Source organism: Akanthomyces muscarius, chromosome 6 (assembly GCF_028009165.1).
Source record: "Akanthomyces muscarius strain Ve6 chromosome 6, whole genome shotgun sequence".
NCBI lineage: Eukaryota > Fungi > Ascomycota > Sordariomycetes > Hypocreales > Cordycipitaceae > Akanthomyces > Akanthomyces muscarius.
The window spans coordinates 2157550-2184161 of NC_079246.1; the positions used below are offsets into that span (position 1 = coordinate 2157550).

The 26612-nt window shown below is 51.8% G+C and overlaps 9 protein-coding genes across 9 annotated transcripts; 5 read left to right on the plus strand and 4 right to left on the minus strand.

Moving 5' to 3' along the window:
* Positions 1-4: 4 nt before the first annotated feature.
* LMH87_000755 (uncharacterized protein) lies at positions 5-4660 on the minus strand (the record flags this gene model as incomplete). Its single annotated transcript, XM_056198717.1, has 3 exons — positions 5-232; positions 338-3676; positions 3728-4660. 3 exons carry the CDS (start codon positions 4658-4660, stop codon positions 5-7), a joined length of 4500 nt encoding a protein of 1499 aa, XP_056055639.1.
* Positions 4661-5434: 774 nt separating this feature from the next.
* LMH87_000756 (uncharacterized protein) lies at positions 5435-6471 on the plus strand (the record flags this gene model as incomplete). The annotated part of the gene is made up of 3 exons (XM_056198718.1): positions 5435-5588; positions 5647-5882; positions 5941-6471. 3 exons carry the CDS (start codon positions 5435-5437, stop codon positions 6469-6471), a joined length of 921 nt encoding a protein of 306 aa, XP_056055640.1.
* A 467-nt stretch (positions 6472-6938) lies between these two features.
* On the minus strand, positions 6939-9149 carry LMH87_000757 (uncharacterized protein; the record flags this gene model as incomplete). Its single annotated transcript, XM_056198720.1, has 7 exons — positions 6939-7660; positions 7711-7726; positions 7778-7988; positions 8053-8238; positions 8304-8837; positions 8899-8970; positions 9031-9149. 7 exons carry the CDS (start codon positions 9147-9149, stop codon positions 6939-6941), a joined length of 1860 nt encoding a protein of 619 aa, XP_056055641.1.
* A 1986-nt stretch (positions 9150-11135) lies between these two features.
* On the minus strand, positions 11136-13446 carry LMH87_000758 (uncharacterized protein; the record flags this gene model as incomplete). The annotated part of the gene is made up of 4 exons (XM_056198721.1): positions 11136-12075; positions 12142-12515; positions 12569-13022; positions 13208-13446. The coding sequence occupies 4 exons, from the start codon at positions 13444-13446 to the stop codon at positions 11136-11138; spliced, it is 2007 nt and encodes a 668-aa protein (XP_056055642.1).
* Positions 13447-14387: 941 nt separating this feature from the next.
* LMH87_000759 (uncharacterized protein) lies at positions 14388-15923 on the plus strand (the record flags this gene model as incomplete). Its single annotated transcript, XM_056198722.1, has 2 exons — positions 14388-14591; positions 14649-15923. The coding sequence occupies 2 exons, from the start codon at positions 14388-14390 to the stop codon at positions 15921-15923; spliced, it is 1479 nt and encodes a 492-aa protein (XP_056055643.1).
* A 910-nt stretch (positions 15924-16833) lies between these two features.
* On the plus strand, positions 16834-21374 carry LMH87_000760 (uncharacterized protein; the record flags this gene model as incomplete). The annotated part of the gene is made up of 6 exons (XM_056198723.1): positions 16834-16977; positions 17039-17564; positions 17617-20000; positions 20063-20493; positions 20551-20631; positions 20687-21374. The coding sequence occupies 6 exons, from the start codon at positions 16834-16836 to the stop codon at positions 21372-21374; spliced, it is 4254 nt and encodes a 1417-aa protein (XP_056055644.1).
* Positions 21375-21971: 597 nt separating this feature from the next.
* LMH87_000761 (uncharacterized protein) lies at positions 21972-22229 on the minus strand (the record flags this gene model as incomplete). The annotated part of the gene is made up of 1 exon (XM_056198724.1): positions 21972-22229. The coding sequence occupies one exon, from the start codon at positions 22227-22229 to the stop codon at positions 21972-21974; it is 258 nt and encodes an 85-aa protein (XP_056055645.1).
* Positions 22230-23974: 1745 nt separating this feature from the next.
* LMH87_000762 (uncharacterized protein) lies at positions 23975-25338 on the plus strand (the record flags this gene model as incomplete). Its single annotated transcript, XM_056198725.1, has 5 exons — positions 23975-24053; positions 24113-24334; positions 24392-24504; positions 24558-24976; positions 25080-25338. 5 exons carry the CDS (start codon positions 23975-23977, stop codon positions 25336-25338), a joined length of 1092 nt encoding a protein of 363 aa, XP_056055646.1.
* Positions 25339-25519: 181 nt separating this feature from the next.
* LMH87_000763 (uncharacterized protein) lies at positions 25520-26360 on the plus strand (the record flags this gene model as incomplete). The annotated part of the gene is made up of 2 exons (XM_056198726.1): positions 25520-25724; positions 25870-26360. The coding sequence occupies 2 exons, from the start codon at positions 25520-25522 to the stop codon at positions 26358-26360; spliced, it is 696 nt and encodes a 231-aa protein (XP_056055647.1).
* Between the last annotated feature and the right edge of the window lie 252 nt (positions 26361-26612).

Consider the following 26612-nt stretch of genomic DNA (forward strand, 5'->3'; position numbering starts at 1 on the left):
TGTTTCATCTCAGCGCAAGTGTTGTCGTATGGCCACCCATGGCTGGTCGTGGTTGTGGCTGTGGGCGAGCGATAAAGTCTTGGTTCTCGATTGTCACACTCTTTGTCATATGGTTGACCTTGTACACGCCAACTAGACGAGCAGCAAGCTCAAACATGTTGTTTCGGAGTGAAATGACAATGAATTGGGCGTTCTTGGTGCGCTCCTTAATATAGTTTGCAACAATGGAAACCTGTAGAGAGGGAGTCAGCGCTGAAGATTGTGGTAAAGACGATAATATTTGGCGAGCAGCCCGTAGTTTCCGGGCGGAGGTACTCAAAATAGGCAAAGAACTTACGTTTCTGAAATCCAGAGCGGCGTCGATTTCGTCCATGACGTAAAGCGGCGTGGGTTTGTAGTGATGCAGAGCAAACACAAGCGCAAGACTGCTCAGCGTCTTCTCGCCACCAGAGAGGTTACCAATGTTTTTCCAGCTCTTCTTGGGAGGCATAACACTAAACAGGATACCTTCACTGAAGGGGTCCAGGCTGTCGACAAGTTCCAGCTCGGCGTTGCCACCCATGGTAATCATCTGGTACATTTCCTTGAGGCGCAGGGAGATGGCGCTGAAGCCAGCCATGAAGCCTTCTAGTCGCATGCGTCGAAGATCGTCGCAGCGCTTCTTGGCAGAGTCACGCTGGTCCAGGGCCGATTGAAGATCCGAAGACCTGGAGGCATGTTCCTCAACACGGCGACGGTATTCAGCGAGGACACCAAGGTCAATAGCAACGTTTTGCGTCTTCTCCTCGAGAGCAGCAATTTCACCTTTCAAAGTTTCCTTGCTCATCTCGGCAAGTTCATCCGGGGTGTATTGGGGTAACTCTTGTGGCTGGTGCAGGGAGCGCTCTTGCTCCTCGGCGAGGGGTACTTCTGCGTCACCCATGCTAATGTCGCCCTTCTCTGCCTGCTCAGTCTCGCTCATCTCAACGTCTTCGGAGTCGACCTGAGACTTGTCTCCGTTGGTCTCGGGGGCGGGCGTCGCACGCTTTGGCGCCGACTCGCCAATGAGATCGTTGATGTCCTGAAGAACCAGCTTGGAGAGCTTGTCGTCCCAGTAACGCAGACGCTTCTGGTTCTCAGTAAGAACTTTTCGGTTCTCATCTAGCTTGTTGCGCATCTCAATCTCAACAGCGCGGGTTTCGTTGAGCTCAGAAGTCTTGACGTCCAGCTCTTCCTTCATTTCCTGAACCTGAGCCTTCTTCGTAGCGAGGGCAGCCTTTGCGTCTTGCACATTCTGACGAAGCTCATCAGCCTTCGTGCCCTGGTTACTGATGTCGTCGTCAAGTTTCTCGAGCTCGGCTACAGCGGCATCGCGTTCCTTGGAAGCTTTGGCAGTGTCCTTGTCAAGCTTGACTTTCTGCTTCTCAGCTTTAGCTTTGCGAACCTCGGCGAAGGAAATTTCTTCGTTGTGTGACGTGATTTGGTCCTTCAAGCCATCAACAAGGGCACGCTGCATGCGAAGCTTCTCACCGCCAACTTCCATGATTTTGTCCTGCAGAGCCTTGATCTCTTCCTCGACGCTGGAAGTCTCATCACGTAACTTGGCAACTGCAGAGTTTAGCGAAGCAATCTCCATTTGCAGCTCCTTAATTCGCGATGCATCAGTGACAGACGGCTGATACTCCTGGCTGACGGACTTGACGTGACGTTGGAGATCTGCGATGTTGCGGGTGGCGCTTTCCACTTCGAGTCCAATCTTTTGCATCTTTGTGTCGAGGGCGGGGATCTCGTCGTTGATCTCTCTCATGCGGTTTTCGCACTCTCGCTGGTACTCTTGGAACTCTTGGAATTTGGTTTCCCAGGTGTCTCTGTCTTGTTCAAGCTTGGAAACCTGCTCCTTGGTGATATCGCTGCTAAGTTTCGACGACATAAGGCCTTTCTTAACAGTTGTGCCACCACCAGACATGGTACCAGACTTGTCTATCAGCTCGCCAGCAACGGTGACTACTCGCCAGCGCTTGGCGCCATAGGCAATTCGGTTGGCCTGTGCCAAGTCCACTGCTACAAGCGTGTCCTGCATAGCGTGGTAAAACGCAGGTCGAAAGCGATCATGTTGGGGCTTGACTAGGTCGAATAGGCGGGGAGCGTTCTCCGGCGTCTGAATTGGAGCAAGGCTTCGGTCCTTGAGTTTGTCCAGGCAGATGAAGTTGCCTCGGCCAAGGTTGTTTTTGCGCAGGTATTCGATACACTGCTGGCCAGATTCAACAGTCTCGGTCACGAAGTTGTCCAGAGCGCCGCAAGCAGTCGAGACGGCAACGTCGTACTTTTCATCAATGGTGCCGAGGTTTCCAAGGCGGCCGTGGAATCCTTCGATACGTCCAGATTCACGCATACGCATGAGGGCGGCAAGAACATTGCCTCTGGTCTGGGTGCTCGAGAGGCTCGAGCGTGCTTCGTCGGCTTTTTGTCGGGTGCTGGAGATTTTGGCTCGTATCTTGGGCTCTTGTTCGGCAAGAATATCGATTTCTGATTGCATCTTTTCAGCCTCTTTGGCAAGCTTCGACTTTTGAGCTTGGCATTCCTTGAGCTCCTTCGCCTTTTCCAACTTGGTACCTTCGATGGTCTTGATCTTGGTCTCCAATTCTTGAAGAGCCACAGCACCCGCATTTTCCTTGTCTTGGAGAATGGTCAACTCACTTTCAGCAACCGCAATGGATGATTGCTTCTCATTGATCTTCTCCAACCAGGGCTCCAGAGTCTTTTGCTTGGCTGCGATCTGGTCGGAGAACTTTTGCGTTTTGCCCTGGAGTCCCTCTCGAATGTTAATCAACCGGGCCTCCTCCGCCTCGATTTGACTCTCAAGGTCAGCGACATCTTTGGTGCTTTTTTCCATAGTCTTGCTACTCTCTGCTATCGTCTCATCGGCAGTCGCAGAGTCCTTTTGGGCATTGGCGATGGTGCGCTCAAACTTCTTACGCTTATCGTCGAGGAACTTTTTCTTCTCATCGAATTTGACGCGTTCTTGGTCAAACTGTGCCATCTCTTTTGAAAGAGCTTGAGTCTCCTTGTCTTGGGTGTCAACCTCTTTGCTGCCCTGCTTGTACTGCCTCTGAAGATCCTTAATAAGTGTTTCATTGCCCTGATGTTTCTCAAGCTCGTCATCGAGCTGGGCCTGCATTTGGCTGATGGCCTCTTCCGTAACTGTGATATTTTCGTTGCATTCGTGCAGGAAAAGCTGGTAAAGAGCAGATTGCTTGATAGTGAGCTCGTTCTCGTCGCGAATGAAAGCCAGAGCGATATCTTTCTTTCCCTCAAGGCTGCTCTTTTCCTTTTCGACATGCTGCACACGGCTGCTCTTCTCAACACAGATGTCGTTGAGAGACTCAACTTCGGTGGCCGATTCCTCGATGGGAGTTTTATATTTCGAGGTGCCAATGATATCTTCCAGGTATTCCAGGAGGCCGTCTTCGTGCTCATTTGCGGCCTTGGCCTTCATCTGAGCAATGGACTCGACTTCACCCTGGAGGATCAGGAAACGCTTGTGGTCCAGATCCACGCCCTTGTCCTTCAAGAGAGTGGTGACGGTGGTAAAATCGGATGTCTTGTTGTTGATGTAATATTTGCTCGAGTTGTTTTTGAACGCCTTGCGGGAGATGATCAACTCGGAGTCCGGGATGACAACGTGGCCACCGCCAGGCTATACAACGTTAGTGAAATAAATACGAGAAGTAAGCACAATGCAACGAACCTGATCCATGACTTCTTGGAAGTGAACAGCGACCTCGCAGTGATCGAGATCTGGGTACTGCGCTGAGTTGTGGATGAGGGCAGAGATCTTGCCCTGTCGCATCTTGCTGGCGCGGAATCCAAATACGAAGAGTAGCGAATCAATAACATTGGATTTTCCGGATCCGTTGGGACCGACTACCGACGAAAAGGTAGCGTGGAATGGACCAACTTCTTGTCGCCCGGCGTAACTCTTGAAGTTGGTGAGCATCAAGTATGTAATGACGATTCGTGACTTTGGTGTTGTGTCTTCGACAAAGGGGATGGCCATAGTGCGTTGCTTGACAACGATATCGAGTGGCTTGTCGAGAAAGGTGTCCATGGATCTCATCGGCTTGACCGACTGTGTGACATCTGGGAGGCGCGTATTCATGCCGGTGATATCGGCAAGCGGCGAAACATTAGGCGCGCCAATCTGGGGCGACAGAGGCTTGCTGCTCGGGGTCTGGGGCGCGAGCTTTGGCAACTCGGTCACGGAAGTTCGCGGCGTAGCGCTTCGGCGGGAGAGCTTTGGTGGCTCTGAGGGCGCGGGCTCAGTTTTGACTGGGTCGCCGGCGCTTTCGACGGGAGCATTTTCGTCCTGCTCGGGCTCAGCCTCGGGCGCGGGCTTCTCCTCCGGCTCCGGAGTCGGTTCAGGCTCTGCCTTTGCCTTCTGCACTGGAGCAGACGTCTTGCGCGTTGTCCTTGTCACCTTGGGCTTGGCGGTTGTGGTAGGGGCCATGGAGGCACGACCGCTTCGCGTCCTGCGCGACGGGAGCTGTGAAATTTCCTGGTCGAGCTCATCGGGCTCGTCATCTTGGGTCTTGCTGATGCCCGACAGATCATCGTCAGAGTCGACAACGGCGTTGCGGCGGGTAGCAACGCGTCGGGACGACCGTTTTGGCGCGGCCGACATGGTGAATATAGCTGTCGCAGGTGCGTAACTTCAGTCGGTCGAGTATGTGAGGTGGCGTGGGGAAGATTCAAACAGGAAGAACAGAATATTTCTGGTCGTAGCCTGCTGTGCACAGGGTAATCTGTTGTGGTTAGTGATGAAGTCGGTCGTGGTCACCCCGCGCGCGTGTTGTGCCTGAGCCAGACTGCGACTAAGTGGTGGCTTTTGTTTGGAATTGCCCGAAATGGGGGTTTGTAAACAATGGCCCCAGCGCGGCCACTCAGAAGCCGTTGATGTGTGAAGAGAGTGGGCCAAGTGCGCCGACCAGGTCGTAGGGCTCAGTGTATTTTTGTAATCTATTGGTGCAGTATCGGACAGTATTCGAATCTCGTCTCTGGTCTTCAAGATTTAATCAATTATTACACCGTGGGGCATTTAGCTTATTCGTCGGCTGCATGGCCGTTGAGTATCGCGCCGTGCTTGCAGCGAAGCAGCTCATCAAATACAGAACCCCAGTACAAGGGCTTGCTTGACGCAAATACAAAATTCCTATTCTTATTCACTTGATTATTTATGCAAAATCTACCATAGATTGAATATTTCCAATTGTCTTTGAGCTTCTTGCGCAACATCACGGCGACTCGTTGGTGGGGCGTCGCGACACCAAGAATTGGTAGCTACGCTACACGTGATTTTGATCGTCCCAAGTTCGAGCTTCCGAAAGCTCCCTTTGACTAACGCAGCATTCATATAACCTTTTTCCATCTCTACTTACTGCTGTGCACCTTTGCCATCATGCTGGACTATACAGAGTTTCAGCAGGTCTTTCCTGCCGCCCTGCACAGCCCCTACGACCGCAAGCTGCAGCAGGACATTGATGCCCATCGCAAAACATTGTCGGGCGTGCTCTTCATCGACCGAGTCCTGCGCGCTCTGGGCATCGCAAAAAGTTGGTCCAACCTTGCATGGCCCGAGCAGGTGCAGAAGACTAACATGCCCTTCCTCAGCCAAGGTTTACCCTCCCAAGACGGACAACGCGCTCAAGCAGCTTCACCAGAGCGTTTGCGATGCCACTGTGTCGACACACCACAAGCTGTCGCTTTTCTACTACGTGCTACTTGACTTCGACGGCTCCAACGGCCCTTCGTATATCTCACAAGAGTTTGTCGCTGCCTCCGGACTTCCTGCCAACTACCAGCTATTCATGCAGGGCCTGTGGTACATGGACCATCTGGAATTCTCGGTGCGTCCTTCTCTTGCTCGAGTCTCCTCCGCTTGACTAAACTTTGTTTTCTTTTCAGAGCGCGCTTGAATACGTTTCACATCCGTCTCTCGGCCCAGACTTCTCCGACGACATCATCATCGCGCTGGTCCAGCACGCCCCCGACGAAGACTACACCCTCCCTCTCGCTTACTTTACATCGGTGCGACCTATCCTCAAGTCGTCAATCGCTGTGGAGCTCCTCTTTGACGCCATGTCCAGAACAAATGTCACTGAGGCGCTTTTGTACTCGCGCACATTCCCCGACCATGCGCGCGAGCAGCTTTTCCTGAGGCTGATTGCGTCGGTGTTGGACGGAAGCAAAGGCGACGAAATTACCAGCCAGGCCAGTGAGCTCGTTTTTCTCCCCTTTGATACCACCGAAGATACCTGGTTCGAGGATTTTCTTTCCAACGGGGAGGGTCGAACTTTGAAACGAGCCAAAGACATGCTGCTGGTGCGCCGCATTGCGTGCGACAGGTTTGAGGAGCTGACCAAGTACAAGGCCAACAATGAATGGGCGGCAGTGCTGGAAGGGATCAAGAGCGGCGTAGAGGGACATTTGCAATAATCTGTCTACCAGGTACATTCGAAACTTGACATAGTTTAGGCATAGCGCAGGCGTTGAAAATGCAATTTATTTTCCCGAAACATTACCAGGTCAAGATGCGCCTACCCTACACATGAAATCAGATGTCTATGTAGTCTTTTGAGCTGCTTGCTGCGCTCAAGAGTGAAGCGAATTTTCTAGATACTAGGCACTAGGTTTAAATCGGAATTATTTATCGAGAGCTATGATACCGAATAAAAGCGCCTGGCGTTTCTAATTCGTGTTGGCAGTTCGATTGTCAAGTGTAATTTCGATCGCAGCAGGGCGCGTGACCGCAATGCTTGACCTCTGGCAACAATGGCCAACACTCGAGTCAAATAAAATTACTGCATACATGAATTCTCCAGTCCTTTTAAAAACTGGCTTGATTTTTAAGCATTTCTTTCTGAATTATTGAGTGATGTTTTCGTGGGAATGTCGCGTGAGATTTATTGCGAGGCCCAACTGTTCGCGTCTCCACCCACTTGATCGCCAAACGAGTCCCATAGAATCTTGTCCACGTCTTGCCATGCTATCCCACCAGTCGCCCACATGTTGTGCAGCATCGGAAGCATGTCCGGCATATCAGGGTCTGTCGATAATTCAGGTCCATCGCCCAGATTCAGGTCCCATTGCGCAATCGTCACCCCGCCACTGCCGCCCATCACAGGGCATCCCGCGCTTCTGTTTGGCGGCGCCGCAACAGGAGCGGTTTCCGCAAGCACCCTCTCTCTTTGGTTATACTTGGACCCGAGGACGCCCAAGACGACGCGATTTGCTGCCAGGATGCCGCTGGAAGTAGCGGCCTCCCCGCCACCACGCGAAACCTCGGAGAGGAATTGCTCTAGCCGGATCTCCTTGCGCGCCGAGAGCCAGTCGAATTCCGGCGCCAGAGCGAGCGGAAAGGATAGACGAAAAGCCAAAGTCAGGATAATGATGAGACGTGTCCAGTCACTGACGGTAAACGCGAGCATGTCAGCATCGTCAATCTCGGCCACCAAGTGTAGGAAAGCTCCAAGCTTCTTCACCGAGCTGTTTATTTTTGCCGTTGGCGGTGCGGAGCGCGTTCTTTTGGCCGACAAGGCTGTTTTTGCGACAGGAAAGGCGAGTAGACTTCCAACATCGAGGTATATTTCGAGGTACATTATTTGCAGGCGAATTGTAACGTCGTCTGCTCATCTGTCAGCCACAGACCTCGTCTGAAAGCCATGCACTACTCACCCAAGACGCCTGGACACTGTACTGAATAGCTGTCTCGTGTCTGTTGATACTGTTGTGACAAACTAACCAGAATAAGCTGGCTACTGCGTGCTTCCGCGCTGTCTCTACCATTGACGGCTCCAGCAGCTTCCGCGAACAGAGTCGAAACGCGCGCCAAGATGGCCAATTTACGATCGTCATCGGTCTCGGCATATTGCTCCAGAATATCGATCGCTGCAGTTGTCCAGGGAGGCTGGCGAGTATTAACAAATCGGTCGCCTTTCCACACAATAATATACCTGCGGTGTCGAAATGACCACGTCAGTCTCCTATCAAGCATATGACGGGGTAGCTTTAACCTACGTGGACACAAGATAGACGTAGGCGAGATAGGTGCGAATCCTGTCCAGATCATCAGCACGCACCCCTTGCTCCCAAGGTTGAAATGCCAGAAAATCGTCATCCAAATTCAGATCGTGTACGATGCCCGCAGCCATGCGCATGCACCGAGCCAACTGAGAGTTCTTGGGCTTGAGATGGAACGGATACCTTGCGGCCACAACGTCGTTAGTTTGAGGCTGGGAACCGAAGCTTTCATCCCCAACGAACCTTACCATGCACAGTAAATAAGAAGGCCGCGCAGCAGCTCTAGGCTCCCATCTCCCCCGGAGACATATTTCAGTCCCAAAATCTTGAGAAACTCGTCATCGTACAGCGAATGCTTCTGAACTGACCCTAACCCTGACGTCACTGTCAAGATGGCGAGCAGAACAAAAGGCTGCGTCGCAGCCAGTTGAGGGACGGTACACTCGTTTGGTAGCTTGACAAACGGCAGATTTTCTGAAATGCTGACAAAGGTCTTGAGAAGTTCTTGGGCTGAAGCTGTGTTGAACTGAGGCTTGCGCCATATGTCTGCCGCGGCACGCGCTGTGGTTGAGGTAACTGACGGGGTGGCTGCTGAATGACTCAAGTTCGGAGTTTCCTGAGCAGAATCTTCGTCATCGAGTGCATTGGTGAATGCATGCCGATGGATTTCTCGCAAGTCCTCGTACTCGTCATCTCTGTGCGATCGTGCCGGCAGAAACGTGGCGATGGTGAAAGTTGCAGGCTGAGTGCTGGGTTGCGACTTGAACTTTGCCTCCTTGGGACTGATAAAGACGTGTTTAGCTTGATTTGCATCTATTGATATGATGCAGCACAATAACTTACGTAGGTGATGGCCGTACTCTGCGCGGGCGAGCCTTGGTTCGACAGATGCACTCTCTTCTCGCGACAAAGCACCTGTAGCATCGTCAGCGTGTAACTCGACACCACCCACAACAACGACCGCCTCGGGCGTACTTTTGACAAATACTAGGCTGCTCGCTTGGCTGGCACCTGGCCTTGGCAGCGCGACAGTGCTCGCAGGCTGTCGCATTTCGCTTTCCAGCGCGGCTGCGAGAATTGGCGCTTCTATTCATGGCCGACGTCTGCTGTGGATAACCACCAAGCTAGAGTCGATTCAAGCAGAGTTGCCGGCCAGGCTCCCTCGAATATTTTTTGGTCTCTCCGGGACTCTCAATTGTTGATTTGTAGGCTGAGTTGTGGTTTTTCAGTGCAAAGTGACGTTTCGATGGCTCCCGCTACTGCTAGGACGGTCTATGTCTGTGCTGATAAATTGCCGTTCGTTCTATATCCGGAGCTGACACGGATATCTACACTAGAGCGCCGATCTGCTGGCCTGTGTGCTGGGCATCGCCGGGCTACTGTACTCACTCGCTAAAAAATCTAGGATTTACGATTTACAATTACTAAAAGGCAGCATTGAGGCAAAAAGTCTCACACATTGAAATAATCGCTTGGCCGGGAGTACTTGCGCAGCTGTTACGATCTGCCTGGCGCGACACGATGAGGCCCCGAGTCTTGATCAACGACATGATGCGTACCCCTAGAACGATAGTATTTTCTCCCATGATTGTCGCGTATCGTACTATTTAAATTTCCTAAATCGAGCGCTGTGGCTACTTTCAAAAATATTCCAGCCGGGCAAATGTAGTTGGAGCCTCGGAACCAGCGGATTGGCTTACATCGCCTTGGGACTTGGCCGTAGTTTGGGCCTGTTGTTATTCGGAAAACATCCCGCCAAAATCAGAATAATTAAAAATACGCCAGAACAACGGAGTATATATGCCCGGGATGTGCTTGGCTCCATCGATCCTGTACGCATGCCTAGTCCAATCAGCTCCTTCTGGTACGGCTGCGTTCGCTGAAGTACAAGTCACACTGGATTGTGGCTGTCCTTGGGCTCCTTCACTTTGATGTTGGAGTCATTGGACAATAGCAGCGCTACTAGGTACAAATCGTTGATGGTGTTTCTCTACAAGGCAATGCCGGTGCGCAGGTAGCCTTTGCCATTTTGCTTAGCATCGTTGCAGCTGGAATGCTTCTCGCTGATCCATCCGTGTTTTCCAACATTGGCCTAGTTTGGTCAGTAGTTTGCTTGGTTTTATCGCACTGGCAATGGCCCTATACCCATTTTGCTAGAGGAAACCGGCGCGAGGTCGAGGGGCAAATATGTATTGAATTGGTCTTGCCATATACGAAAAGTCCGTTCTGCAAGCCCCTATCTAATTTGTCGACAAGACCACGTGAGATCTCGAATTTGCGCAATGGGGCAATGTTCTAGAAGCGATGGCGTCGCGCCATCATCAATGTTGCATCTCCCTGGGCTCACCTCCAGGGGTGCCCAAGTCCACCTATGCGCCTGCCAAGATCTGGGCTTATTTTAGTGCTTGTCCAGAGAGTGCCGAATGCCACATCTAAATATGCCGTAGTGGCGTTCGACTCTAGTCGGGCTCGGCACCGGCGCCGCCATGGACCAAAACGTCACCGAAGTGGAGAGTTGATTGCAGGGGCAACTCGTTGTCCGCCCGTCGTCTTGCGTTCCCCCGAGAAATGGGTTAGAAAGAGTTTATTCCAGTCACGAGCACATATTTCTCATTTGGCGGAGATCAAGATGGATAATTATGAGGGGCCCCAACAGAAAAATGACGGGGCCCCGTGGCAAAACAAGAAGCGAGAGGGCCGTATCCGGATGGTTCTGTCTCCATTGTGGAGGGACAAGAAAAAAAAATTGCCTCCATTGTTATGCCAGGAATTCGATACAACGTGAGTGGCCCACAAGGTGAACCGTCGCTGCCCGATTTAAACGTTACAGCTAGTGCGGGTATGAAAGCAATTAGCCTTTCTTGACAGCTGTTGAGCCGCATCTCCTCTCGCCCGATATAGACCGTGCGCGATTCAGTCGCAGGCACAGGCCCCTGTCTGACCAGCGATGTGACTAATGCTAACAAAAGGATGGTTAGGACAGAAAGTGAAGCTAACATTATGTGCATTCTATATGATGACTGGTGTTTACTCAAGTCGGCTGAATGTAGTCTTTTACTATTCTCATGAACCGACCGGATCTATTGCAGCTTTTGTATCGACTGCAAGAGAAATTGCGCTCCGTTCATGGCTGGACGGTCCACTATCTGGACATGCTGAAACTTGTAACCTGCCTTCTCGACGGAGCCTACCACCCGCTTGCGGTATCCCTCATCCTGCATAAGACCACCTGCCAACACCAAGCTGGCCTTGGACGGCTCAATGCCTTGGCTGGAGGCCAGCAGAGTAACAAGCTCTGCCAATCTGTCAGCACCCGCTGAAATGATACGTTCAGCATCTTCGTTTACCCCGGCCAGGGCCAGGACCGTCTTGGCTACCCCAGCAATGCGGCTGGTCCTGTCCATCACGGCATCCTCGGGCTGCTGCGGAGCAGAGCTGGGCACCATGATGGTGCTGAGTAAGTCGTCTGCTTCTGCTTCGGGAAACCGCTCCTTGAAGTGGTTGAGGATCGCATCTGCAAGCGGTGGCAGGGGCTGAGAGGGCGCTCCCGCGGCCTTGCGCATGCGGCTCATGTCACTTGCACGCAACGCCAGTCGCAACGCCTCTCGACCAATTCCGTAGCCAGAGCCGTCGTCGCCGAGCAAGTAGCCCCAGCCACCGGCACGGCTTGTACGGATGAAACGACCGTTTTCTTTCCGAAAGCTCATGCTCACAGAACCGGTACCTGCGACCAGGACAATGGCCGATTCCACATTCTCTTCCGAAGCTGACGCGACGGGTAGGAGATCTATGTCTGCGGTTACGTCAAGTCCGACACCGACTTTGAGATTTAATAGCTTAGACAGTCCAGAGTCGATCAAAGGCTGCAGTGCAGGTCGATCATAGCCAGCGATACCGACCCAAGCTGCGGCGAACGCAATTGACGAGAAGCGGCGTCCTTTTGTTGCCGGACATGAATCTGTCGCCTGCTGAATGGCTTTAAAAATGGTTGATAGACAGGCATCTAGACCATTGCTTGTTCTGTAAAGACATCAGATCAGTAAACGTGGGATTTGAGTCGGCGTACGGCATTCGCAGTGTACTTACATGTTACATGGCCCTCCAATGCCTGTCCCGACAGCCCCATCTTTGGACAGAACCGTAGCCTTGCAGCTTGTTCCCCCCGCATCAACACAGAGAACGATACCGCTGTCGTCATTGTTCCCCGTGCTTGACTCGGTTTCAGCCTCTGCAAATACTTGGGCAAGAACGCCATTGTTCCGTTCCAGGCGCAGCTCGGCTTCCGCTACGTCCACTTCCAAGACGATGACTACGGCGGCGACTTTGGTGCTGCCACGAGCAGCTGCGAGAATACCATCCAGATCTTCATCGGAATGATGACAACGCTGGCCGCCAATAGCTCTCAGAATGTTTCGGGCACGTTGCTGCAGCTTAATATTCGTGGCTTTGAGATCCACCATCTACACAGCGTGTTAATTACACAAGCTGTGCAAGGATTAACTCTCAAGCTTACCAGATTTCCATAAGTTTTACCCAACTTAATCATGATGCCTGTACTAATCATGTTCAAGGCCAGTTTTGTAGCAGTGCCGGCTTTCATTCTCGTGCTGCCCGTCACCGACTCGGGGCCGGTGACAGCACTGACAAGAAAGTCTGCATTGCCCTCTGTCGCAATGGCAGACGGCTGCACACAGACAACACCTACAGTGGTGCAGCCAATGGACCTGGCATATTCCAAACCTCCCAAGACGTAGGGGGTTCGCCCAGAAGATGCAATGCCAATTAAACAATCTAGGCCTGCCTTAATATTAAAAGCGTCAAGATCAGTCTTGGCAGCGGATCGGTCATCCTCCGCGCCTTCCTTGGCGTTGCGTAGCGCATAGTCGCCGCCTGCAATCAGGGCAATAAATTGATTTGAGGGGGCGGAATATGTTGGCGGGATCTCAGAAGCGTCCAACACACCCAACCTATTGACTTGGTCAGCGGAGCTCTTTCGAGTGCCAGCCCGCGAAGCCAAAAGCGTAGCTTCCAGCTCAGCTTGCCGACTAGTTATAGCCTCTTATCGCGGTGGCTGCCAAAGAGCTGCAGCAGAACGATCGGCTCCCAGGATTGTGGCTTTTTGCCTCTTCTCTTCAGGCCAGAACAAACGTACCTTCCGCTAGTGCCGGCACCAATGTAAAACACGCGACCGCCTCTACCGACTTTTTCGGCCAGCGCATCAATCGCTCCAGCGATATCTGGGAGGCATGGTGTGATGGCCGCAGGGACACGGCAATCCTCCTGATGCAGGATGCGGCAGAGCTCTTCCGTGGATACCTTGTCAATGGCCGTGGTTCTCGGGTTTCTGTTCTCTGTCTGAAGTCCGCCCAGCTCAACGGTGGTGGGTGGCATTCTGACCGTTGCTTCGCCGATAACCCCTTGCTTTGGATAGGACACAGAAAAGAGCTGAGAGCTCGAAATATAGGATGTGTAGTTATCTTACACCACCTTGGCACTTTGTTCTAGAAAGCCACGCGAATATATCGAGTACAGAAAAGCCGCGAAAATGGGACACTTCCGTACTGCCGTGGATACCGACTAACGACGCCTGTAAACCGGCCGCCACAAACCCCCACGAAGACACTAACAACGCCTTTTTTTCAGCCAAGACCCATACACAGGCCCTCGACGGGCACAAATATGCCGGGAAGCGAGGCGCTTTCGCGGCGAGTCATGCCTGATTGAGCTAGAAGCCAGTACGCCACCGTGACGCCGGCACCAGTGCGATGACCATCGACACTCTGCGGGTTTGTAATTCTCCAGATGCCTAGTTATTTCCCCCAAATCACCGAAAAAAGCGGCGTTCTGGTTGCAAAAGTATCGGCACAGTTTTGCAGCAAAAGAGGTTTCGTCTTGTTCCCCCCACGACTCCTCCATTCGGGTCATTCTTTTAATTGGAGATTGGTTTCCTCTTGTCCCCCCACCTCCCAAGGAAAAAAAGGCAGTGCTTGAGTGCCAGTATTTCCACTCTGCTGGGACTGGGCAAGAAAGAGACTTGTGGGGAGACACACTAAGATGTAACGTGTGAAGCTGAGTTTTAGTTCGCCTGACGCTAACTAACCTGGATTGGAACTCGATTTTTTTGGAGCGAGGACAGACCTTCGTCATTCAAGTATATACCCCGGGGGCCATTGTCACGACTACGAGGCAACGTGCTGGGGGGTTTCCGTAGCCACCCTCCATTTGCTTTATAAGAGCCGCCAACCCCATCCTGCACATGTTCCCCAGATTGTCTGATCTCCTCTGAGTGTGACCGCATCTATTCTTCCCCAGAAATCTCTTACAGCTCAGCAATGGCGCAGGCGGCCCACGAACTTGACAAGATGCCTTCCGCCGACAAACACATCGAGGACAGCGCCACGGGCGCTGGCCAGCAGGCGTCGCCAATCACTTCAGACCTGGAACAGGGCCATGGGCAGAGCAAGCTCATGCGTTTCTACTCGCATCCCTGGACGCAGATTCTGCTTATTTCCATGATCTGCTTCTGCCTTCCTGGAGTATGCCACGCCGACCTGAAAATACAGTAAAATAGAACAATACTAACACTCATGCAGATGTATAACGCTCTCACAGGCATTGGTGGCTCTGGCCAAGTTGATCCGACCGTTGCCGCAAACGCCACCGTCGCTCTCTTGGCTACCACTGCCGCAACCGCTCTTCTGGTTGCCGGCCCGATCTTCTCAGTGACCGGACCTCGAATCTGCTTCCTCATCGGTGGATGGGCCTACGCTCTGTACAGCGGCAGCTTGTTGCACTTCAACCACGACGCCAACGGCGCATTTGTGATTGGCTCCGGTGCCGTGCTTGGCATCGGCGCCTCATTCGTCTGGATCGTGCAGGGTGCCATCATGACCACCTATGTGGACGAATCTCAAAAGGGTCGTGCTATTGCCGTCTTCTGGGTCATTTTTAACTTTGGTGGTGGCATCGGCTCGCTGGTCTCCTTCAGCCTCAACTACAACAACACTGCCGGCACTGTCAGCGATTCGACGTACATTGCTCTCATGGTCATCATGATTTTCGGCTGGACGCTGGGATTCTTCATTTGCTCTCCCAAGCACGTTCGTCTGGCACAGCTCCACAGAGCTGTCGAGACTGAGAAGAACACCATCAAGGGCATGCTCAAGATGACGCTCAGCACGCTCATGAAGTGGCGCGTCGCCTGCATGATTCCTCTGTTCTTTTCCGCAAACGTATTCTACAGCTACCAACAAAACAACGTCAATGGCTACACTTTTAACCTTCGCACACGATCTCTCAATGGCGCGCTGTACTGGTTCTCGCAGATGGCTGGCGGTCTTTTGATTGGTCTGATCTTGGATCTTCCCATGCTCAGCCGACCCAACCGTGCCCGCCTGGGTTGGTTCTTTGTCTTTGCGACCGGCATGGTCATCTGGGGCGGCGGCTACCAGTTCCAGCTGTGGCAGGACAAGTTTTTCGCCGAGGGTGGAAAGCAGACTCTTGACTTCAAGGATAGCAAGAAAGCCGTGGGGCCCATGTTCCTGTACATCTTTTACGGATGCTACGATGCTCTCTGGCAGGGCTTCGCCTACTGGCTCATCGGCACTGAGTCCAACAGCACGTCCCGCGCGGCGGTGCTCGTGGGCATGTACAAGGGCCTGCAGGCTGCTGGTGCCGCTGTTGCGTGGAGACTAAATGCCCTGCACCTCGCGCCCATGAAGCAGCTGGCCATGGACTGGGGCCTGTGCATTGGCTCCTTGATTTTCGTGCTGCCGATGGTTCTCACCATCTCGGACAAGACAGTCGCAGAGGAGGAGGCAGGATTCTCTGGGTCCGAGGTGCAGGACGCCAAGCTGGCGGAAGAGTAGGGTGCAGACAGCATTTGTTATTATTAGCCTGTATTATGAAATCAATTGTAATCAATTGTTTATAGCTCGGCGTGAATCCTTGTCTCATGTGATGCATCCTTGACAACTGCTGCGCCCTCTTTGCAGTGTCGCGAGGCGTAACTTGTATAAGATAACTAACCTCCAAAGTTGCCTGGCGAGAGAGTTCAGGGAGTTTTGACCCAGACAGATGAGAAAAAATCAAGATAAGAAATGATGCGTGTACTGTTTTTGGCGCGATACCCTAGGTACACATGGGTTGCGCTATCGCGTGCTTCACTTGCAAGCCAGCATGTTTCTTGGTTATCCGGGACACACAATTGACATCGCACTCGCCGTTGGGTGACACTTGCTTGGCGCGAAACCAGTCCGCCAAATTCCACTACTAACAAGGAAGTAATAGTTGACAGGGACGGGGGGTGGGCAAAAAAAGACGCCGTAGCTAGGCGATTGATTGTTATAAAAGAAAAAAAAATTACAAGAAAATAGGGAAGATCGATAAATAGAGGAATTAGGAAAGAAGAATAGCAGGAAAAGAGAGGCTAGTAGTACGGATACTCCGTAGAAGATGAAGTAAGCCGCTGCTTCTGCTCAAGCGACATGCTTTTATGTCACCCCTATCGTAGGGACTCTCTTGCTTGTTGTTTTGCTTCGCCCTTACGGATAATGGTAAGTTATTGGTTAGGCGTTGCCAGCCTTGTTTTTAGTGTGATGCACGCGTCTAGTTGCATCTCGTATCACAGCATCTCAACCCCTGTGCTTAACGCCTCGCCCCCGCCTCAGAGTCGTTACAAAAGTCCCAGACATCACATGTATATGACAAGACAGCTACTGCTCCTGGGCTGATCTACTAGTGCACCCTCCCTTTAAAATTTCGAACGAAAAATCAGCCATGGAGTGCATCACGCCGCTGGACCCGGCGGTCCAGTTAATTGCGATCTCGGTGGTTTTTCTGGCCTTGCTTCCCTACGCCTGGACACACGCGCGTCGATCCGAAATCAAAGTTCGACCTGGCTTCTTAGAAACGGCAAAACTTGTCCGTACCGGTCTCTCATGCCAATCTTTTGAACAAAGGGATGCTGACTTTTGACGCGCAGGTTACTGGCTATGCTCTTGTGGCAGCAACGCTGGCGCATCTGGCTGCGTTTCTTGCGCGGCCCAACAATGCGCCATCGGTGGTCGCCGTCATCCTATCCCTGATTGGCGCAGCTGGCGCCGTCATGCTGTCATCTGTGTGCCATAAGAGAGCGCTCAAATCGTCAAGCATCCTTGTACTTTATCTCCTCCTAGCAGGGTGTTGGAATCTCTCTACCGTCTCGAAACTGGCGGCCGCCCAGCGCTTAGAGTATCTGCAATGCTTCGCACCCGTGATCGGAATCATCCAGCTCGTGATTTTATTCCTCGAATGCACCTCGAAACATGATGTTTTTCTGCCACAATACAAGTCACTGGCGCCTGTCGAAACTGCGAATTTATTTAGCGCTGTGTCATTTTGGTGGATGAACAAGCTACTCGCAAAGGGAAACAAGCACATTTTCCAAAATGAAGACATGCCGCCTCTGGACCATCATCTCCAGGCGGCTGGCTTGAGTGAAATCACCAAACATGCGTGGAGTACCAGAGGTAACTCTTTATCACGATTCAAGATGTACGCTGCCTAGGCTGACTTTCATAGCGAAACCCGAGACAAAATGGACATTATGCCAAGTTCTGCTCAAGACACATACCCGTCAATTCATCACTACCATGATCCCCAGGCTTTTCATGGTTCTTTTTGACTGCAGTCAGCCACTGCTCATCAAAGCCGTCATTCGTTACGTCGAGTCACCTTACCGGCAGAGCTCTTGCTACGAGCGCTACTTGGTTCTCGCCGCCATGGCAGTGTACCTTGGCTCGACATTCTCGGGCTCTCAGTATCTTTACAAAACTGCACGACTTCAGCTCACCGTCAAAAGCTCCCTCACATCTCTCATTTACCAAAAGACACTGGCCACAGCCGCGCACGCAGCAGACACCGGAAAAGCCACGACGGTAATGAGCACTGATGTAGATGCCATCGCACGGGCTCCGTCCATGTTTCACGACCTTGTTGGCAGAATACTGGAAGTGACCTTTGGCCTCCTGATTCTGGGTGACCAAGTCAAGTGGCTCTGGCCCGTACCTCTGGTCATTATTTTCTTCTGCTCTCGAGTCAGCAAGTTTGTGGCCCAAAACATTGGCCGCCGTCAAAAAGATTGGAACGAGGCAACTGAGCGTCGTATTGGCGCGTTGGGGTCTATTTTAGGATCGATGAAGAGTGTCAAAGCGCTGGGCATCACAGACGCGTTGCTGTCTTATGTTGCCGATCTGAGAAAACACGAACTTGCGCGGGCCGGAGAGAAGCGTTTCATGGATTGCCAATACAACTCAAGCGCAAACGCTCTTGGACTCTTCTCCCCTGCACTCACAGTCGCGCTTTTCGCAGTCGTTTCTCATGTAAGAAACGTTCCTCTGGATACGGCGGTTCTGTTTACGACTGTCGCGGCCCTCTCCATCGTGACGCATCCCGCCAATATGATCATGACCATTTATCCACAAATCGTTTCTGTTGCCGCCAGCTTCGAGCGTTTTCAGGAATTTCTCATGGCATCTGCCCTGGAGGATACTCGGAAGGTTGATGTAGAGGACATGCCAGTCAGCATCCACAGTGGCACTGCCGTCTCGCTCACAAATGTTACTGTCAATGGCAACAATGCCCAGCCAATCCTAAGCAATATCGACCTCGAGCTATCGTACGGATCTGTCACCGTTTGCTGCGGCCCTGTCGGTAGCGGAAAGTCTGTTCTTGGCAAAGCAATTATTGGCGAACTACCCGCAGCGAATGGCATTGTGGAGGTAACCTCACGGAGAATCGGCTTTTGTGACCAGGCGCCATGGGTCATGGCAGGCACAGTAAAGGAGATCATCTGTGCGTTTGCCTCGTCTGTCGACGAAGTCAAGTACAGAGCTGTTGTCAAAGCTTGCTGTCTCGACCATGACCTCAGCCAACTGCAGGAAGGCGATGACCTGTACATTGGAAGCCGAGGCGTCAACCTGTCTGGTGGCCAGAAACAGCGAATCGCACTTGCTCGGCTACTCTATACCGACGAGCCTATTGTGGTGCTTGATGATAGCTTTGCAGCTCTCGATGGAACGACCGAAAGCCAAGTGGTCCAGAACCTGGTCGGACCTGCTGGGATCTTGCGCCAGAACGGTGCTGCCGTCTTGTGGATTACAAATTCTGCCCAATACTTCCATCTCGCCGACCATGTCCTCCTACTAGAGCAGGGGAAGGTTTCTCGGCGAGGAACGGCAAAGGAAATGAGCACCCATGTCAGTGCGCTGCGCAAATTCAACGTGGAAGATGACTCCCCTACTCTCGAGCCGGCCACACGCCTTACCAAGACGCAAGCCAAAAAGGACGCACAGAATGATCTGTATCGCCAGACGGGCGATATTTCACTCTATAAATTCTACCTCAAATCCACTGGCCTAGTGGCCCCAATCGCCGTCGTTGGCACCACAGCGACCTATGCCTTCTTCAATACCATATCCACCTACTGGATAAAATACTGGGCAGATAGCAACGGCTCTAACACTACGGTTTTTGCTCTGGGATACGTCTTCATCGCATTCATGGCCTGGGCGAGTACGTCCATTCACATGTGGACCACACTGTGCCTTCTGGCCAAGCGATCTGGTACCTATCTGCACAATGCCCTTGCTGTCAAGATATTCGGCGCGCCTCTTTCATATTTTGTCGCTACCGATATAGGCGTGACACTGAATCGTTTCAGCCAAGACATTGACTTGGTCGATCGACAGCTGCCCAACTCATTTGCACGCTTCGCGACGCAATGCTGCAAGATGACGGCACAAATCGTCATCATGTCCCTTGTGCAAACCGGGGTTGCTTTTGCGGTGCCTGCCTGCGCGGTCGTGGTTTACTTTGTCCAGCGCGTATATCTCCGGACGTCTCGCCAGCTTCGTGTGTTGGATCTTGAGGCAAAAGCCAGTCTGTATTCGGGCTTTCACGAAACTGTAAGCCATTATGCAGGGAAATCTGCGAGTACCATTTTACCTGCTTACGTCCAGTACTTTAGATTGACGGACTACCAACAATCCGCGCATTTGGCTGGCAGTGTGCCGTCGAACAACGCAACATCGACGCCATCGACTTGTCCATGCGCCCTGTCTTCCTCATGCGTTGTCTCAATAGGTGGCTTTTAATTGTCTTGGAGTTGATCGTCAACACTATCGCAGTTTCAATTGTTGCGTCGGCCGTCATGGGTGCCAGTGGCCAAGGCACGCGTGTGGGTGTTGCGCTGAACTTGGTCATACTGACAAATACTACGCTCGTCAGTCTGGTTCTTAGCTTTACAGATTTGGAGGTTTCTCTCGGTGCCATTTCGCGCCTCAAAAATGTTGAAGAAATGACGCCGCAAGAGGACCTTCCCCAGGAGACAGCGACGCCCGATGAGCACTGGCCGACTCGTGGTGAATTAGTGCTGAAAGATCTCGCTACGGGATACAGGTGAGTTATGACATATTGGCGAGAGCAAAGTGAATAAAATCTGACCGTAATCGACAGAATCAATCACAATGTACTCAGCCACGTGGATCTGTTCGCCAATGCTGGTCAGAAACTGGTTGTCTGCGGTCGCACTGGAAGGTAAAATAGTCTGCACCGAACCTTGTCAAGTCAAGACTAATGAAAAAAAAAACAGTGGTAAGAGTACAATTTTCATGTCTCTTCTCAGACTGATTGAAAGCACTGGAGCAATTAAAGTGGATGGAACAAACATCTTGAACGTACCTCGATCTGTCGTGCGCAGTCGCTGCTTCATCGCCGTCCCACAAGACGGCATTGTGCTTAAAGACGCAACGCTACGATTCAATCTAGACCCCACCTTGACAGTCGCAGACGATGTCTTGCGAGATGCCCTCAAGTCCACGGGTCTTTGGAGTGTGTTTTCCGCCGTGGACAACGAGGTCGCCGACAGTCTGGACCAGAAACTCTCCAGCCTCCCCCCCTTGTCCGCCGGCCAGCAACAGCTCTTTGCTCTCGCGCGCGCCGTTGCCCAGAAACACCGAGCGGCCGCGTCGCGCCCCTACTCCGACAACGAGCAATGCCACCCACACCGCGCCAAGCCCATTGTCCTCCTGGACGAGCTCACGGCCTTTATGGACTCTGCAACTGAGACCAAGGTGTATGATATTGTCGAAAACGAATTTGTCTCTGAGGGACATACTGTTATTATCGTGTCGCATAGACTTGGTGGGCTTCTGGGAAGGCTGCGGGAGGGTGTGGATGCTGTCGCTGTTCTCAAAGACGGGCGGTTGACTGTCGAAGCTGACTTCAACAAGCTCGCCAATATCGAGGGTGGTGACGACCAGAGCACTTCCTCGGGCTGATTGAGTCGAAATCTTTGCTGGAATCGCCAACAATAGACGGCGATCAGACAGCACAATTAGTGAACGTGCCCAGTTGGGATGTGACAGTACGTTCACGTAAAAAGCGAACTTGAAGCTCCAGTTCATTATGAGAGGCGGTTGAATACTAGTATAGATCCTTAATACTACTTTTCCATTCTCATTGCTTTCACCTGTTCAGACTTTTATTGACTTTCACTTATGGCACAATATCGCCGCGCGTGCCTTGGGAAGACTTGCAAAGGCAGTGCGAAATGGAACACAATGTCTCCGAGATCAGGTACATCAGAAATAACAGCTAGAAACAGAATTATGCAAAACTCCCTGCACTGTGGCACAGTCTGACGCACAGATGCATCCATCTATGGCGACACATAAATAATTGCTTAACAAGGGATGTACCACTTTGCCGACGACCATCTAGCATAAGGTTGATGAAGGCTCCGGACCAGCCTTGCAGCTACTCTTGCTAGCACAGTCCTGGCTCTGCTCAGCACATCGAAGCCACACCCACTTGGTCTTGTACCCGTCCTTCCACAGACTGCGACAAGTACCGCGGTTTCCATAGCCGTACCTGTACTACTGACCAGAGCAGTCGGAGTTTTGCCAATAACTGATATGAACCTGGCCGTTGGGACAGTTGTCGGCGCTGTCAATATCCAGACTACTCATCTGGCAGTCCATATTCATGCACATCCCATCCGTGTTCTGTTTGATGGTGACATCCTTGTGCTGATCACCGGTACGGTCTGTATGGTAGTGGCTCTTGAGCTTGAACGACACGTCGTTGCCTGGCTGTTCGCCCGAGCAGATGCCATGAGATGATTCCGGAGACATGGTGCAAGTCTTTTTGTTCACGAAATCATTCTCTGGTTTGGTGCAGCGGAGCCAAAGAGATTTGAAGTTGGCGCCGCCCGACCAAAGCTGTCGACAATTGTGTCTGCTGCTGTAGCCGTAGCCGTACTAGTCGCCAGAGCAACTGGCGTTCTGCCAGTAGCTTATCTGGACCTCGCCATCAGGACAGCTACCATCACGCACACAAGTCCCGAATATTATTGTTCATATTGTCCTTTGTACTCTTCTAGTCCCAGAATGGCCGATATTTTGCAAAAAAGACGACAGGGTTCTCCAGTTCTTCGTCTGTGGCCTCGACAATAGATTTGGTTTTTGGGTCGTCAATGTGGTCTTACCAGTTGGGACCAGGGAAACGCTCCTGAAAGTGCTTCTGGTAGAACATCTTTTCGACGCAAAGGTAGTTAGTTGGCGTCAACAATTCCCTCTCCGTAGTACCATTTTCGAGAAAAATGACCCGTGCATAATAAGGGGCAGGCTTTTCCACCTCGGACCAAATGTACCAATCCTGAAAAACTCGAAACCAATCCTTGCAAACTTGGCGAACTGCTCGGTCAAAATCACCGTGGCGGGCATGCAGCATCTCGAAAGTGATGTCCTTCAGTGACGGCAGGTTCTCCTCTATCCAAAGATGGTTTTGCCCTCCATATACTCTTCTGCTTGAAATCCAGTGTAGTAGTATATCTCATATACTATAAAAACATGAAGATGCTGCGTTTGGGTGAACCAAGGATGGCGGGCGACGATGTCAAGGAGCACATCCTCAAATCGAATGGTGTCAATGTCGAAGCGGAACCAACTTGGCAAGCCTCCTCTTGGCTTCACTGCCTCTGCAAATATGAATTTCAAAAACTCTTGAGACTCCTTGCACGCCTGGTAGGCTGCAGGTGCCTTGACCGCAAAGTGTAAGCGAGAGCTTCCGTCGGATAGCTCAACATAGCATTTTACCGGCAAAAGTTGGAAAACAGCGGCGGGGCAGTGTAGTATGCCAATCTCTCTGGAGTGCAGCATGAAATATCCTCTGCAGGGCCTTCGGAGAGATCCTCGTCTCCGCGTGGTACCAACTTTGTGTCAAAGGTAACTGCCATCGGCCCGAGCGTGGCAAGCCATATCCTCCGCCTGATGTCGACAGGAAATTGAGAAAACAGCGGAAACACCCTCATTGGCTGCTCATCCATGACGGGCGTATCCATCTCCTGGTCAAGTCTGCGAAGCAATGTCGGAGCCGCGGTTAGCTGCACAAGCCCACTATCTGGATTGAAGTCGAGAAGAAAAGAACTCATAAGGCTGCAGGGGTGCGACGCGGAAGACACAAGCTTGCTATTGAAAATTCGGGTAAGACTGCCGGCAATGAATGCTATTAGACCCCTTTAGGCGCTAAACCTTTCATCTGCAGTATAACGCTCGCAAAAATTCTCATAGGTTTTCACTTACCAGTAAGAAGACCGGAACGTTGTGCAGGTCGGTTGAGAGGGGCTTCCCTCACTAGTTATAGGAAGAAGCTGTTTGGCACCGCTTAGCCGCATATGGCTTTCACCAAGTTCAAATTGTCGCTGAGGGATCTGTAAGTCACATTTGCGCTAACTCTATCAATACCAACTGATTTTTATTAAATTTCCTTTTTTGTGAGTCTTTAGAAGTTTGAAAATGTAGCAGACCCGTAGCTGGTGGTGTTTGTTGGAAACTATGCTGTCAGTGGCTCCATGGAGATTCAAGACTTGCTTTTGACCATGCAAGGACCAACTGCCGGTGCTGTGCTCATGAAATGGAATATTGCTGAAGACAAGCAAGGCGTTGCGGCCATGTGGGGTAAGCCTTTTATTGTGATGCGGCCTGTTTGTACACGTACTCTGCTAACTCATGTTCAGATGTCCATTTCCGCATTGGTGGCGCTGCGGGCTCGCACCTGCAACAGTCTGACTGCCCCAAATTGACCGGATCTGTCAATAAACAGTGTATGGCTGGCGCGCTCATGCTTCACATGACTGTCGAGTTGTCCGGGTACTTGGAAAATGTTTGGGCTTGGGTTGCTGATCACGAGCTTGGTGGTGGCCCTAGCCAAACGCAGATTGACGTATATGTCGCAAGAGGTATACGACCACATAGTTTCTCTCTCCTTGTTTTGTTTTACGACTAACATTGTACAGGAATTCTGATCGAGAGTTTTACTGGCCCTGTCTGGCTGTACGGCACGTCATCGGAGCATTCGGTACTCTACCAATACATGATCCACGGCGCACGCAATATTGTGATGTCAATGGTAAGCTTAGCTTGAGGGTTCGTTCCTCGACAATTTCATTAACCATTCCATAGATTCAAACCGAAAGTCCATACTATCTACCTGATCCGCAGGCACCTGCGCCGTTCAAGGACAGTCTCAGCTTCCGATCGGATCCCGATTTTTCGGAGTGCGACCCTTCGAACCCTCACTGTGCGGCCGCCTGCGGTCTGTCCATCATTGGCTCGACCAACGTCCGCGTATACGGCGCTGGCTTGTACAACTGGTTCCAAAAATACACGCAGCCATGTGTCGACACGCAAGACTGCCAGCAGCGCGTGCTAAGGGTAGAAAAGAGCGGCCAAATTTTCCTTTACAACGTCTATACCATTGGCACGGTCGAAATGATAAACCATGCCTCCGATAAGCCTGTTCTGGCCAAGGCAAACACCAACACCAACATTCATCCTTATACTTCTGTGATGAATGCTTGGCTCCGTGCCTCGACCGGAGAGTATGTATATACCTATGCTAAACATCACCTCTCGCTTTTTTATATACTGACTGTCTTAACAGGGGCGAGGCTGATAATCTTGACATGGACGATGAAGATGAAGACTATGGACGATGAAGATGAAGACTATGGACGATGAAGATGAAGACTATGGCACTCCAACTCCATGCACTCGAATTTACGACACGATCGAGGCGATTGAAGCGGCGTACTACGATGACATTCCCGACGCCGGCGTCAATCAGTATCTGGCCAAGGCATTTGCCACAAACCTGACCACCACCAGGGATAAGTGCAACGAGATTATGAAGGATGGCTACGCAGGCAAGTTCAAGATCTACCACGACATCATCGAGACATAGTCCATCTTCCAGATCAAAAAGTACATGTTGGACAACGGCGCTGAGGACTGGCACTGCTCGAAAGCGCAGCCGATCAAGTGCTCCGATGAGTGCAGCAACGGTGGCGGCAACTATGGGGACAAGATCTGCTTCAACCTCGACTGCTTCGGCTCCAACGAAGGAAACCCTAAAAAATGCTACAATGGCGCGGACGAAAAAATTAGCGTGTCCGAATGATGTCGCCGATTTTCCTGAACCGCTGAATTGGAGCCTCGACGATGAGGAGAAGTTTTTTAACAACATGGAAAAGAACTACGGTGTCTTACGCGACTGGATCGGGTTTATTAACTATGATGTCTACTATAACTATGGCTGCGTCTGGGGCCGGACTGAAGCTGATGTCGAGGGTATGGTTAGGTGCCAAAACAGGTCGGACGTGTTTTGGAACAACTACCCCGCGCTCAAGAGGGATTTTAAGCTGAAGGACCCTCAGATATCATGAAGCACGCGTATGAGAACGCATCGCGCCTGCTTGGCGAAACAGAGCTGCAGATGGCCACGGCGGAAACTATTTCGTCTCGTGGGAGGAGGTGGCGAGCACGCTAGCGCTGCCTGCCATGTCAATGAACGCGGCGGTGCAGAGCATGGACGGCATCGTCAAGATTGCCAACCAAAAGATTGAGCAGGACCGCCAGGAAGGAATCGCGTCCATCATCACCACCGTCTTCTTCTTCATCCCATTTGTCGGCGAGGCGGCGGGCTTGATTGGCGGCGCGATCATGCGCACCATTATCGAGCTGGCCGGTGTGTTTGCGGATATCGGCTACTCGATCTACGACACGGTAGAGCACCCGGGCAACCTGCTTTCAGACCTTTTTGGCATCATCTTTGCCGGGGCTGGCTTGAAGGGTGCGTTCAAGGCGGCGTCGGCAGAGTGGCGCGTGCTCAGGAGCGACAAGATTGATACGCTGCCGAAGACGTTTGTGAGGGACGTCAATGCAATGCGCACGATGCAGGGCGCCTGCAAGCCCATTGTGAGATGAAGCGAGCCATTCCGTTTATGATCAACTTCGTTCAATTAAATGTGTTTCTTTTTGGTAATTCTAGTTTTGTCATGTGTTGGCATCGACATCAACAAAAAGCGCGACGATCTTCCTTTCTTGATACAACCCTCAGTACCACAACTGGCAATTAAACCCCCAGCATTTCGTACGATCAAGTCTTCCCATTCACGCTCTGGCCCGTAGACCTCCAAGGCGGTTGTAGCGACATCTGCGACACACTGATAAACGGCA